General features: G+C 36.1%; 1 protein-coding gene across 2 annotated transcripts; it reads left to right on the plus strand.

Moving 5' to 3' along the window:
* The first annotated feature begins 75 nt into the window (after nucleotides 1-75).
* Nucleotides 76-13203, plus strand: LOC126967369 (elongation of very long chain fatty acids protein-like). 2 transcript variants are annotated; one of them, XM_050811804.1, is made up of 6 exons: nucleotides 76-479; nucleotides 2254-2444; nucleotides 3531-3665; nucleotides 7551-7656; nucleotides 10459-10595; nucleotides 12272-13203. In XM_050811804.1, exons 1-6 carry the CDS (start codon nucleotides 419-421, stop codon nucleotides 12443-12445), a joined length of 804 nt encoding a protein of 267 aa, XP_050667761.1. In that variant the 5' UTR covers nucleotides 76-418; the 3' UTR covers nucleotides 12446-13203. The 2 variants fall into 2 exon arrangements, with proteins under 2 accessions (XP_050667761.1, XP_050667762.1); XM_050811805.1 differs by lacking the exon at nucleotides 76-479 and adding an exon at nucleotides 1876-2103.

Consider the following 13203-nt stretch of genomic DNA (forward strand, 5'->3'; position numbering starts at 1 on the left):
GTCTATCGTCGATCTAATTGACGTCAAAGCTAATTCACGAACAAGAAATTAATTAAGAAAAATAAATTAGTTTTTACTTGTTTGGAAAATACACTTATTTAATATTTATTTATATGCCGCTGGGAGTATTTCGAGTAACACAAAGATAAAAAAACATTGGATCATGTATTACTTACGGAGGCGCCTGGTGGACTATGGACCTTGGTATTTGGGACAATAACGTGCATTCCAATTCGTTAATGAGGATTTAGGTAAAAGTGCTTCATTTACATGGTTTTGTAACACCGATTGAAATAGATATCAGACCCATGTAGCATTCAATGATGAAACAAACGTTGATCCCTGATCCCAGGTCCTTGTCCTTAGAACTATTCAGTATTGTCGAGTATGTCGAACTAAATAGCCGCTTGATACTAAAATGGCGCTGATATTAAAAGGAACCGTAAGATTGTACTATTATCTAAATGAAGAAATCATAGGTGAGTGCCAACATTAATATTATTATTATATTAAAAGAGAAGGGATTATTGTTTCAAAATTAATTGTTTTTATTATGAGCTAGCTTGTGGGTCACCAGTCACCACATAGTAACAATTTTCAGGCAATCTTTACATTAGCCCCGCGTATAATCTTGTTAAATATGTTTGTTAAGTTTACTTTTGCCAAGGTCACTAGTGCGTATTCGATACAATAGTAATCATAGGAGCGCTAATATTTTAAATATTCCCAAAATACTGTTATTATAACACATGAACGGCTAAACCTCTTATTTAAAAGCAAAATTACGCTTACAACATTCTGATATATCTATATATACAGTAATAATTATTGTACACATATTCGAATTTCTCGAAAATAATTAATATTTCATTATCATAATATACCCATTCATTATCGTACCCCGCAAAAATGTAGTTCGGTTACTTTGGGCAGCATTTTTTATTTGTTTATAAACTCACTTTGCAAATAATACATACTGCTGTTGTTAATACATTTTTATAAGCTACCAACTATAAAACTTTCATTCCCACACATGTCTAAATCTTAAAAATGCTAAAACAAATATTTATTTCTTATCAAATGCCTAAATACAAATTTTCATGGTTTTATTATTGATACGAACTTTCATACAAAATTCCACCCCCTATTTCAACCCGGCCAAGCCTTTTATTAGCGTTAAAAGGTAGCCTATGTCCTTTCCCAAGCTCTTGATCTAGATAGATCTCTGTACAATATTTCATGAAAATCGGTTCAGACGGTTCAAACTTAAATTCACATTTATAATATTAGTGGAGATGACAAATTGAAAACGAAGAACACATTTATTTATCCTTAATGTCTTAGTGATATGGTTTAGGCTATGGGAGAATGAGTTAATACGCGTGTCTACATAGTTTCACTATGCTACCCGTTGTGGTATGGTGCTTAGCGTCCCCCCTACTCTATCGTGGTATACGAGGCCATACACTCCCATGCCATCGAGACTTGTCTATTATACTGTGAATGGACTCGAAATATATGTAAAAAAGAGTAACATTTAAGTGAAATAAGTATATTGAAAGAATACAATGACCTAAGGCGATATGCGGTTCATTTTGTGGGGATTGGTTTAGAGTTGAGACTGAGATGAGACCGTCGTACTCGGGTTCCTACCATATGTAACGCTTTTTGGGGTAAAGTTTTCTTTGCTGGGTAATATTGATTCTAATGTTATTTTAAAATCAAAATCAAAGTCAAAATTATCACAATTTATAAACGCTTTATGAAAAACAAAAAAAAATACTATACTTTCATGATTTTTTTTTTTTTTAATTTTTAATTTAAGTCTTTCCCTTTGCTGTTTATTGCTATGCCTTACGAGGTGCATGTAACGCAATTTATAAAGAAATAGACAAATAAATAAATAAAGTCCGCTTAGTGACCATCATACTTGTATTTGGTAAGAAGAGCGCCACACATCGCAATGTGTCGTACGGCGATGCATCGCCTTGATGAAGCTTCTATTTCTGTCATATTATGCTAAATATATCTTCGCTATAAACAAGACTTGACTTGATTCAGTTTTGGCTCGTGAAATGCACATATCATGTCATCCCAGTTCTGGTGAGCACCCTATACCATCCTGCCGGTTACATGCTCTACAGGATCATTAACTCACTTCCGGAAAAACCTCTGGCTGTCGGCGGAACGAAGCCAGAATAAGATGTCATAAAGACGCATAACTTATACTATAAATATGTCATTATGTTCTAGATGAGAGAACCAGAGAGTGGCCCCTCATAGGTTCACCATGGCCTGGCCTGTGTCTCCTCTTGTTCTACCTGCTACTGGTGCTGCGGTTACTTCCCAACTACATGAAGAACAGAGCGCCCTACGATCTACGCGGTGTTATAGGATTATATGACGCAGTCCAGATATTGTCGTGTGTATATGTTGTTTATCATGTGAGTAATATTCTTTATACTTTACAAAACTGTTATTGGGTTTGCTTTGACATAATAAAGATTACCTTAGAATTTAAAGAGAGTTGGAAGACGATGGGTGCGCAAGCTCGGTAAAAGCCGTTTCGAAGACCAGTTTTTCATCCGCGAAAAACTACCGTTAGTGAATTGTATCAAAGACGTTAGAGCACCTTCCAAGATACACGAAACATATTACATATTTATATATATAGCAATTCTTGTAATTTGCTCGCTCAATAATACCTATAGGAACTGAGTGAACTGAGTTCGCTATTTTGCCTCCGAAAACTATCGGGCGTTAAATAATTTCATTTAAATCGCAATATTTTCAAGTGTGATAATCGATAGAGAACTGTTTGCTATTAGTCCCGGTATCCACAAAAGCGGAGAGATGTGAGCTGTGCATAGAACGCTTTCAGGTGTGCGAGGAGCGGGGAAAAGGCAGCAGGGAATACGCCTTCACGCATCAGCACCGCTCCACCGCGCCGCTTCTTCGCTCGACGCGGCACAATAATCTATAGACAAATGAGACATCTCCTCTCCTCTCCGCTTGATCCATTTCCACCGAAGCTAAACCGAGAGGAGGATAGGATCCAAGTTAGGATATCATCCCCACCATCTGGATGTGTGGCGGTCCTCCACAGTGTGGTTTTCACGGAGCTTTCTTCCACGTACTACGAAGCTGTGGAATAAACTTCCTTGTGCGGTGTTTCCGGGACGATACGACATGGGTACCTTCAAAAAAAGCGCGTACACCTTCCTTAAAGGCCGCCAACGCTCCTGTGATTCCTCTGGTGTTACAAGAGATTGTGGGCGGCGGTGATCACTTAACAACAGGTTTCCATAAAAAAAAGAGGTGGAAATAACGGAATCTGATTGGTTATCAAAATACGGGCCTTATCTAATTCCTCTTACTGAAGCTAATTAAAATATATCTTTTGTATCGACATGACGTCCCTCTTTCGTAGATATCAGTTGACTGACTCACATCTCCTCCCTGCTAACATCTCCTCTCCGCTTTGGTGGAATACGGACCTTAAACTGTTAATAACAAGTTGTTTTGTTCAGAGCTTACGACTGGGCTGGCTCCGTCACTACTCCCTGGTGTGCCATCCCGTGGACTATGAGCCGGACAGTCTGGAGTACGCCTGGAAAGTCTGTTATGGTTACTTTGTGATCAAACTGATGGATCTGTTAGATACGGTAAATATAATATAATAATATGTATCATGACACAAGTGATAAAACTATCCTGTCGGGAAGTGACGTCAGAGAGGTTCAACTATATTGTATACTGGCTGACCCGGCAAGTGTTGTTTTACCATATAAATTATTTCTAGAATTTGACCGTTTCTTGAATATTGCAACATTAATTTATTTTTCTAAAATAAAAGCATTTTTCCTAAAATAACCGTAGTCTAAGTTACTCCTTATTACATCAGCTACCTGCCAATAAAAGTACCGTCAAAATTGGTCCAGCCATTTCAGAGATTAGCCGGAACAAACAGACAGACAGTGTTTTTGGTGTATGTACCGTAAATATATAGATATACATGTAGTAAAAAACGGTTATTTCAATATTACAAACAGACATTCCAATTTTATTTATATGTATAGGCATCATAGTCAACGATTCAACTTTCAATTAATATTGGTCAATGCTTTTTTTATGGCATTAATGGACAAGACGAGCAGGACGTTCAGCTGATGGCAATTGATACGCACTGTCCATTACGATGCAATGTCGGTCAGGATTCTTGAAAAATTCAAAAATTCTGAACGGCACTACAATTGTGCTCGTCTCCTAGAGACATAAGATGTTAAGTCTCATTTGCCCAGTAATTTCACTAGCTACGGCGCCTTTCTGACCGAAACACAATAATGTTTACAAATTACTGCTTCACGGCAGAAATAGGCGCCGTTGTGGTACCCATAATCTAGTCGGCATCCTGTGCAAAGGAGCCTCCCACTGGTGTTGATGCTGTCATATGTGTACATTAGAACTGTAAATCTTAGATTATTTATACATCTAGATAGAGCCTCTTGCTGCTAGACAACCGATGAAATCAGGCCAGGTGTATTACATTAATGTGCTTGACAAGCTACGTCTTATACCCGCGATATATGTCACTTTGTGTTAATGTGCGTGCATTACTTAAAATAGAGGTTAACTGTAATTAACCTCAATTTTTTCGTCGTTTTCACATAGTCTATCTAGATTGTAGATGTATAAATGATCTAAGCTGTAAATAATGTTATGTTTGTAAATGTATTATTATATATTCTGTTGAAGTGCCTAGGAAATAAATAAATAAATAGCACTCACAACTCACAATAAAATAATGCATCCGAACAACAGCCGCACAACAAGCAAATCTGTTTTTCCGACAGTCAAAAATACACACGAGCTCTAGTGAATATCGCTACAGGTGATGCTTATCATGAAAGTCAATGTCTTTGGACTCAACTGTCAACTGACACAGGTTCATAGTAACCACTGACCTGTATAAATACTACTGGACAGGCTGTTCCATATGTTTGACAGTAATTTTTTTGTGCCTATTTGGAGCACCACTCGCGAGCGTCCAGAGATCTAATTTAGACGTATATAATACAAATGGCTGCGAAGGAACGTACAATACTCTGAAGTATTTTGCATTTATTTATTAGTTTTTTATAAGTTATTTATACTTCAAGAATCAACGTAATAAAGTACAACTTTTTTTTGTAATTGTTTCCCACTATCTATCGATGCTTGCTGAGGTCATCACTAGTATTAGTACCGCAGTCTCTCGTAACATGAGGCACTACTATCTACCACTGGACTGGCGGCTGTCAAAGTGCTTTTGTGCCTGTATGATATTCGCCATTTTAGTTCTGTTGGCCATGGCAAGAGTCTGTGGTATAACGACTAGTGATGACGACGTCAGTTAAACAAACATGGTAGTACAGTAAAAAAAGTACCCCATTACGTTAGTTCCTGAAGTATGAATAACACAGCAAACGGTAAATAAGACGCAAAACAAACAAAATTTATTCAAAATGCAAAACTACTTCTGAATACTGTAGGGGAGAGCAGGTAGGATTCGTACACTTTTTACTCTAAGGCTTGTAAAATGTTATATTTTAGCTATTTGAAAATATATTTAATACTGCTATATTACTAGCATATCTGGCTTTAATAACGCATAGTTGTATGTTGATACAATGTATTATAACCAAGTTGTGGTGCTTTTTCCAAAAAATGGAAATTGTACGAATGCATCCCCTACGCGGGGTAGCTTCGTATACGGCGTGGGGCACATTCGTACATAGTGGTGAGCCTCCGTACAACGTGATTAAAATGCCATTTATACTCAACGTAAGCTTTATTGAGATCAAAATTAACTGAGAATTGGCCTTTATGACAGTAATCATTAACAATATTGTTTTTTTTTTACACTCTAGAGTCAGGTATTTATAAATATGAAACAATTGAACAGTTGTCGTTAAATCAAAATAGTAAAACATTTTTTATAAAGTTTTCTTATTTCCTTAATGAATCAATCAATATTACTTATATACTCATTGGTATTTATTAATCAAAACTACGAATTGTCACACACTCAATAGGTGGATCTTTTATTGCACATTGTATACACACGGGATTTCCAGATACTTTGCTTTGATCTCAGAACTAAAACTTAAACTTTGTATTCAGTGGAGCTATATTATCTTACCACCTGTCCAATATAATGTAGAACAGCTTTTTTCGTTTCAAATTTGACCGGCAGAAAGCATTCTTTTATGTTATACATCGTAACAGGATTTTCATTGTAAGTAGATAGATGATAGTTCATCAGATATCTTTTCTAAGGAGAACAAGAATTTTCTCTTTTACTTATATGAGTCTCATCCTCACTATCAATCGCTACAGTTTTCTTTTGTCTTTTTGGTTTATTTTTATATTTGTCTCTGCTAGCAAGTGTAAAGCGCGTTTTATCTCCCTGGTTCTTATTTTCCTCTCATGCTCGTCTTCTGAATCTTTTGATTTTTCAGTTCCAATCTGTTCTTTTCAGGAGTATCAGCATAATATATTCATGAATTTCCTAGCAATATTCAATTCTTCGATGTTTTCCATGCATTTCAGTCTGATTTAGGGTCAGATAATTTCTGGTGTTATAAATCCTATAGTTGATGAAATTAAGGCAAATGGCTCTGACAGCAAAGAGGGTGTGTTTCACCCTCTTTGCTGCTGTGTTGATTAGGATCCATTTCTTCAGGTATGGCTTGTTGTTATTGCACATATACGTCTGGGCCTTATCTTCAACTACCTCTCCCGTTAGTAGGGAACTTGCCCCTTCACATATATTCGCGGCATGATTCTGTAATAAAATTATTAATCACATTATCTGACCTCATCATTCGTACAGTATGAATCCACCCCATTCGTAACTGTACGACGGTGCCCCAACCCAAATATTTAAAAAACCAGTTTAATATAAAAATAACCGTCAAGATTGGCCCAAAATGAACACTGACATTACAAATAACAGCATCAATTCATGAGCCATAAGAAATTAGAAAACAAATTGTTGTTAAGCACGTTCAAAGGTACATCAAAAAATTACGTACGCAGCGTGAAAACACGTAACGCCTCGTTCCAACGAAACTCGTAGATGTACTACCACGCCTCTCCCGCGGTTAGACTATACGCATAAACGGGGAAGTCACGCTTATAAATACAAACACATCAGTGTGTTGGATAGTAATAATATGACCACTGTACGAATGCTCCCTCTGTACGAATCCTACCTGCTCTCCCCTACGCTTCTCTCGCAGCCATTTGTAATAAACGTCAAAATTAGTTCTCTGGACGCTCGCGAGTGGCGCTTCAAACAGGCACAAAAAAATTCCTGTCAAACATATGGAACAGCCTGTCCAGGGGTATTTATACAGGTCAGTGATGGTAACACTTTAAATTTTTAACAACATTTGACCCGAACAAAAGCTATAATATTGCAAGTTCAATAAAAGCTTGTAGTGATTTCGTTGTATTTAAATTTTATATTTGAGTCATAATTATAATTTACCAGTGTTTATTTTCAGGTATTTTTTGTTTTGCGTAAGAAAAACAATCAAGTATCATTCCTTCATGTTTACCACCATTTTGGTATGGTTGCCGTTGCATGGGGCATGGTGAAATGGGTGCCAGGTAAATTATATATTAACATTTAATATTCCATAGTAAGTACGGACTAAAGACAATAGCTCGCGACGCTAACCAAACGGTCGCTCACAGCGTTTTCATATTGTTCTGTTTTAAGTAATTAATTTAACGAATTCGAATAACACTTTCACTTCGTTCAATTAAATGTTTAGATCATATATTATGGTCTAGATAGACTGTGACAGCTGTGAAAACGTCGAAAATGATTGTGTTTAGAGTTAATCTCTATTTTGAGCAATTCACGCACACTAACATAAAGTGTCATACAATTCGCGAGTGTAAGACGTAGCTTGTCGCGCACACTAAACTAATATTCGTGGCTTGTTTTTATCGGTTGTCTAACAGCAAGACACTCTATCTAGACGCATAAATTATCTAAGTAAAATCGTTTCAAAAGGGTTAACCAAGAATGGCGGGCAGTGAAGAATTCATGGCATGTGTAATTGATATTTGTGAGGTTTTACGAGCAACAAGTTACTTTCAATAGTAAACAATTAATAAATTGAAGTCTTAACCCCTACATAACCAGGGCTGGCCTCAGACCATTAGCTAATGCACCAATGGTCGACCACAACGACAACATAGCATACATCGTTGCTGTAAAAACTTAATAAGGTCCCGTTCGTTGTGTAAATTACCATGGACATATTATTATTCCCTGTCTGGAGGTAGGTATCTGTTGATGTTCGAGTAGTACTTAGTAATATTTCTAGTAGTACTTAGTAATATTTCTAGTGTAATGGAGTATATGACTTTAATATTCGTCTTTTATTGTATTTTGGTTTGAGCAGATGGTCTTATTACCATTGTTCGAAATTAATTTAAAACAGAAACAAAATTGAATTGAAAGGAAATTTACTTATTTTTGGTTAAAATTCGAATGTATTTCGGTTCAAAACTTTAAGTTATTACCCTTGATTAACGCTACGCGCGCGCTGATAACCTTTATCATACCAGCAACTTTTAATATATAGTATCATTATACTATTCTAAATTAAATTAATTTGCATAACTTAAGATGCATTACTTTAGCCAATTATCTCTCTTAAAGATATGGCACATAATATCCATTTTTCATCAACGGTATATCCGCGATTGAATTTACCATAGGCAAAATGAAGTAATATCTCTGAGTCAAACATTGTGACATTATTCAGTGCTTTGATATTATTTGCATTGAAACAATTACCGTATTAAATAATGTCCATAACAGACTTGTACATTATGTATTCAACGGGCAGAGAGCAATAAACTATATTATTATGCACGAGTAACTTATTGTCTGAATGTGTAGGTATATAGGTAGTTTGATGTTTGCGTGTCATGGCCGTATAACACATATTTGTCTTCTGAAGATGTCTAAAAGTTAGCCAATAAAGCTATGAAATAAATAAAAACCTTAGAAAACAAACTTTAAAATATGAAATACTTAAATAGCTGTCAATCTGGAATAGTTTCATTTTAGGATTGTAAGATAGAGGCCACATGGAGTCTCTCTAGATGTTATGACCAATAAAGGATGTCCTCTAGGAGGCAGCAGGCGTCATGTCGCCTTCTACTATTGTATGGTATAACTTGTCTTCGATTAGCTGCACTACAAGATGGATGCTCTAGTGATAATGATTAGAAAGTACTATCACGTACCTTATAAAGACAGCTCTCAATATCATATCGAAATAGTGCCAAGACAATGAACTGGCGGTTAATGCTGAAGTTGGATTGCCGCATATCCCCGCGACTGAATAATATATCTTTTTCGTTTAATTTAAATATTTGGGGCTCACAGTAGACCAGAAATTTACCTGGAATAGCCAAGTGGACTAGGAAATGGACAAATTACATTCAAAAAGCTATTGAACCAGGTATGTTTCACAGCTGCTTTCCGTTCCGGGGAGACTCTGATCGCGCGCGGAATGCCTTAGATCGGGGTGATTTTGGTCCGCGAGCAGTGTTCTGTCAATGCGTATTATTTTACGTTTATTATTAGATTACTTATAATTAGGATGATTCAAGTGAATGTATATGAAAGCTATTGAAACAAGCTATAAGACCATGTAAAATAAAATATCTTATAAACAAAATAAGGGCTAGAACTTCGTGACGGAATCGTGTGTCGTAATATGGCACTTTCGGTTTTCGTGTATCTGAAAAATCTAGTGGCCTGGGGCACTGTCGATTTCGGAAGGTTAAAATTATTTTAAAAGCTGTCACGTGGTGTGTCTGAAAAGTAACTGGCAGATTAAAACTGGTTTTATTCCTCCCACTGAGTTCTGTTTTCTTTCCGCAAATTTGTAGGTACATTATAAGTGTCTCACTTTCGTCCCAGTTGTCTACCTAATGCAAACGCACCCACGGAGCAGGACACTGTTGCCAGGTGTACGTAGATATTTGATGTTTTACTCACGAGTAACAAGTTAAATTCATAGAGTTTTCTTGGGTGTTTTAATCATAATGGGTAACCTTCTACGTCAAATTGTTTAGGGGACATTTAATCCCCAAGGTCTCTGAAACCTCCTACTAAGTAGACTAATTTTCCGCCGCCTACTACTCGGATTTGGCAGTTTTTACGGCTGCTTTTGCTCCAGAGGATGTTGGTCGGTGAGAGGACGGTGGTCGAACCAAATCGCAAAAATCTGCAGATACCTATAAGCGCCGCACTACACCAGGCGACGGAGCGAAACTAATGGAGACAGCTCGTAGACCAAATGAATATGTGTCACGATCCTCAACAGTGAGAGAATGACTACGAAGAGAGAACAACTTAAATAATTTCTTTTGCCATTTCAGGTGGTCATATTACGTTTCTGGTGCCTGTCAACTCCGTCGTTCATATAATCATGTATATTTACTACTTTTTGACTACATGGGATGAGTCTTACAAGGAGTCCATTTGGTGGAAGAAGCACGTTACTCAAATACAAATTGTAAGCTATAACGATTTTTATAAACAATTTAATAATGAATCAGGTACTTAACTGCCAACCAAAAACTCTCTCACGCTTGCAATATTTTTTAAGAATTTAAGTAAGTAATAGGAGAAGAAGATTCGGTTCTTCCGAGCTACAGGAGGATTTCCAGCGGTTATAGAATGTTACCTTGAACCGTTCCTGAATATAGAGTTGTATATAGTGGTTAGGGTTGCTAAGTTTTATTAGAAGAAATAGAGTATATATATCTGATTTCAAAGGAGGTAAATAAAGAGTACGAACTTCCAAAAAACATTATACTTATTTTATATTTTTAACAAGGTATTTTATTGTACTTTTTGTAGCACATAACAATTCTTCATGGTTTTTAAAAGAATTGTGAAAAAAATAGTATTTTAAGCATAAGTATTAGTGTTATAGATTAAAGAGTACGCCTACATGATATAAAATACGGTTGGCATCCCTAGTAGTGATATTCAAGACTTAATTACTAAAACGATCCCTTTACTCAGATCCATAAAAATTCAAAAAGGACACTAGGTTCCGTGAAAATTTAGGTCAATGTTAGTTTGGGGCTACCGGGGAAGTGCGTTTGTGGTTGATTTTGGATAAATAGGTGTTTCTGATTCTAATTTCATAACCTAAATATAACGCCCTTATTTGAATACTGAAGATATAAACAGAATAGTAAAACAAATTTATTTATTTTGAAAATCATAGAACTGAAAGCAATTATTGCCTAATTTTAAGCTGAGATTTATAGAGCGTAATTATACTTTGCTCAGATTTTACTTACGTAATAAGTAAGCGCCGTAAAAATATTGTAATATGTGATTATTTAAAAATAAAATAAAGGAAATTCAAAATATTTACAATAGAAACCTCAGTAAAATACGATTCAAGTCTACCAAACTTACCTATTACGTTCAAATGATGCGTTATTTAGCAGTAAGTGCCAAGAGTGGCCAAGCGTTACAAAACCTCACCATATGGTATCCTGACCTTCTTTCTCCATCAAGACGATTAACTTTAATCGTGTGCAGACTTTTAATATTTTAAACAGATTTATCTCAATATTAAAAAGGCCTAACACCACATAAATGATAAATAAACAACATTTTTTGAAGATAGGTCCATAACATACAAGTGCATTAACTGTTCAGTTATGGCGACTGGAAATTCGAAAGAATAATGTGTCTATTTGAATAAATGTGACATTAGGCTTTGGAAAACTTATAATACGTAGGCACAGACCTGTTTAAATACCACTGGACAGGCTATTCCATATGTTTGACAGCAAATTGTTTGTGCCTATTTGAAGAGCCACTTGCGAGCGTCCAGAGAATTAATTTTGTAGGTATACAATTGACCGCACAGCAACGTACAATACTCTGAAGTATTTTTGCATTTTGAATACATTTTCTTCGTTTTCCGTGTTATTTATACTTCAAGAATCAACGAAATAAAGTACACAATTTTTTTTGAAATAGTTTCCCACCATCTATCGATGTTTGCTGAGGTTGTCTTCAATAGTTTTAGTACCGCAGACTCTCGCTACATGGCCAACAGCGCCAAAATGGCGAATATCAAATAGGCACAAAAGCTCTTTGACAGCCGCCAAGTCCAGTGGTATATGGTAGAGGTGTACGTAGGTAATAATTTATCTGTTGCAGATACAGTTCACAATACTTCTGACACACTTCATAACGCTGGCTGTGGCAGCAGATTGCCCGTTCCCGCGCACCCCCGCCTATATACTGATCCCACAGAACCTATTCATGGTGATATTGTTCAGCGACTTTTACTACCGCGCATACATCAATAGTAACCAAACGAAGAATAAATAGGGCTATTTCCTTAAGTATACACTGAACTAAAATAATTAAGGCCTGTTATAAAATAAATATGCATCATTTATTTACTTATTCATGTAATTGTTTGTTTAATTAGGTATTTATTGGAAAGACTAGGAAACAGATAAACTAAGTGTTCCGTAAGATGTAGGTATATTTTTAACTACGGAACTCTATGTACTTTTTAAAACTTTTGTAAGAGAAGCATTTTGTTTGTTGATTCGCATGGCAGCCATTTTAGGATAAGAGACAGCAATAGTTCTGTCCGTGGTGATAGATCAGCCCTAAAAGAGCTGGCATTGTCGTGCTTCACACCTGGCTCACCATCCTTATAATGTAGGTATTATTCAAATTCCACAAGGCCATATGGAAGAGCAAGTTGCTGATGGATAATCTGAGCTACTTGGTCATGTCTGACCAGATACTATTCATTGACAAGATCAGAACAATCTGATTTAAATTTCTCTTGAACTCACCAGAACTGTTGCACCCTCGACATAATGAGTATGTGCGGCATTTCGTGCCGATGCATTTTCGGTAGCCATTTGTAAACAAATAATTTTGTAAGCAATCCGTGGAGCGTGTGAAGCGGTACTATAATACGTCAAAGTTAGCTGGATTATGGTTCAGATTCAGAAGGTGCCCGGGCGCCGGCGTACATTTTTTTTAAATTTAGTTTAGACATTTTAGTAAGTAAGTTATTTTTAAGTAAGATAAAATTTTTATGTAAGGTAATAAAATATTTAATCATC

The sequence above is a fragment of the Leptidea sinapis genome, chromosome 13, assembly GCF_905404315.1.
Source record: "Leptidea sinapis chromosome 13, ilLepSina1.1, whole genome shotgun sequence".
Lineage (NCBI taxonomy): Eukaryota > Metazoa > Arthropoda > Insecta > Lepidoptera > Pieridae > Leptidea > Leptidea sinapis.

Coding starts and splice junctions, on each gene's coding strand:
- LOC126967369 (XM_050811804.1), top strand. CDS start 419: ATGGCGCTGATATTAAAAGGAACCGTAAGATTGTACTATTATCTAAAT. Junction 7,657..10,458: donor CATGGTGAAATGGGTGCCAG/GTAAATTATATA, acceptor TTGCCATTTCAG/GTGGTCATATTACGTTTCTG. Junction 10,596..12,271: donor ACGTTACTCAAATACAAATT/GTAAGCTATAAC, acceptor TATCTGTTGCAG/ATACAGTTCACAATACTTCT.